Source organism: Primulina huaijiensis, chromosome 11 (genome assembly GCF_012295235.1).
Source record: "Primulina huaijiensis isolate GDHJ02 chromosome 11, ASM1229523v2, whole genome shotgun sequence".
NCBI lineage: Eukaryota > Viridiplantae > Streptophyta > Magnoliopsida > Lamiales > Gesneriaceae > Primulina > Primulina huaijiensis.
The window spans coordinates 1,403,795-1,405,134 of NC_133316.1; the positions used below are offsets into that span (position 1 = coordinate 1,403,795).

General features: G+C 41.7%; 1 protein-coding gene across 1 annotated transcript; it reads left to right on the forward strand.

Annotated features, from left to right (window-relative positions):
* Positions 1-409: 409 nt before the first annotated feature.
* LOC140987706 (uncharacterized) lies at positions 410-1,042 on the forward strand. Its single transcript, XM_073456343.1, has one exon. It carries the CDS (start codon positions 410-412, stop codon positions 1,040-1,042), a length of 633 nt encoding a protein of 210 aa, XP_073312444.1.
* Positions 1,043-1,340: the final 298 nt, after the last annotated feature.

Sequence of the window (1,340 nt, forward strand, 5' to 3'; positions counted from 1 at the left end):
CTTCATTGTGGTGCTAGTTTTTTCAATCTCTTTCGCAGTTGATTCTTTGATTTCAGCTTTGTTTCTGTTATACACAAGCATTTCAGAAGTCAGTCTAGAAAAATTCTTTCTTTGATACAATTTAATCCAGAGATGAATAAATTGGGTCGAGGGTACCGAGCTAAGAATATGGGGTATGCTTCGAATGAGCTGAATGGGGTTGGATTTGGGTTGAATTCTCCAACCCTTTTGGTAATCAGGCTACCTGAATCGCGGGTTTTGCGTATCATGTCAAGATCTATGTTCGTGGCTATGGTTATTCTGGCATTGCCCACGCTTGGCTNTGGTATTTATAGGAGAATATCTGGGCTGCTCATGGGCCTTCACCTGTGGGCCCTAGAGATGGGCCGGGAGTTTGGGCCTGACCTTGATGGGTTCATCCATGGGGTATCACCGGGGATCGCGGAATGGAAGGGCAAATCCCCCTGTGGATCAAGTGTTATGTGGCGTTACAGTGGATGAAAAGAAAGCTGCATTGAAGGAGTTGGAGGATGCATATCTCGAACCTCCTAGGCAGGAAGCCTTGACAAGAAAATCAAGCTTTACATCACGAAAAATCAAGTTCCTTCCTGATCTTTTGAAGGATTCGTTGGATAAATACCCCCGTCGAGTCTTCATCTCGGATGACTCAAGTGCACTTGACTGGTTTTACAAGAACTATCCCATGAGGGATCAAGAATTCGAAGTTTATGACTTGGATATCGTGAGTAACAGTGAATTAGCTGAAGGTGTACTCATTCAAGGAACGGAGGTATCAACCTGGTTAACGAAGAACATAGAACGCGATGACTACGTCGTGATGAAAGCCGAGGCAGATTTGGTGGAGGAGATGCTCAGAGATAGGACATTGTATCTTGTGGATGAATTGTTCTTGGAGTGCAAGAATCAATGGCAAGATGAAGGAGTGAATGGGAGCAAGATGGCATATTGGCAGTGTTTAGCATTGTATGGTCAAGTGAAGGATGAGGGGATTGCAGTACACCAATGGTGGAGCTTATTGTGATGCAAGGGAGAACACAGGTTTCTCAATTATTTGTGATACTTTTTTTTAACTTTTTTCATGGCATATATGCTATAAGAAGTTCGATCTTTTTGTTCTTTCTCCTCATAATTGTTTTCTTGTGTTCGTATTGTGAAGTAAATGGATTATGACAGAGAATGAATGAAAGAAATAAAAGTGGGTTGTTGGTATATCACCACGATCGTTCTATTCTTTATTTTTGCTATTTTATTAAAGGTATAATTTATTGAGTTTGGTGAAGCCGCAGCTTAGCATATTTCGAAGTTCGAATCAAGGGAAG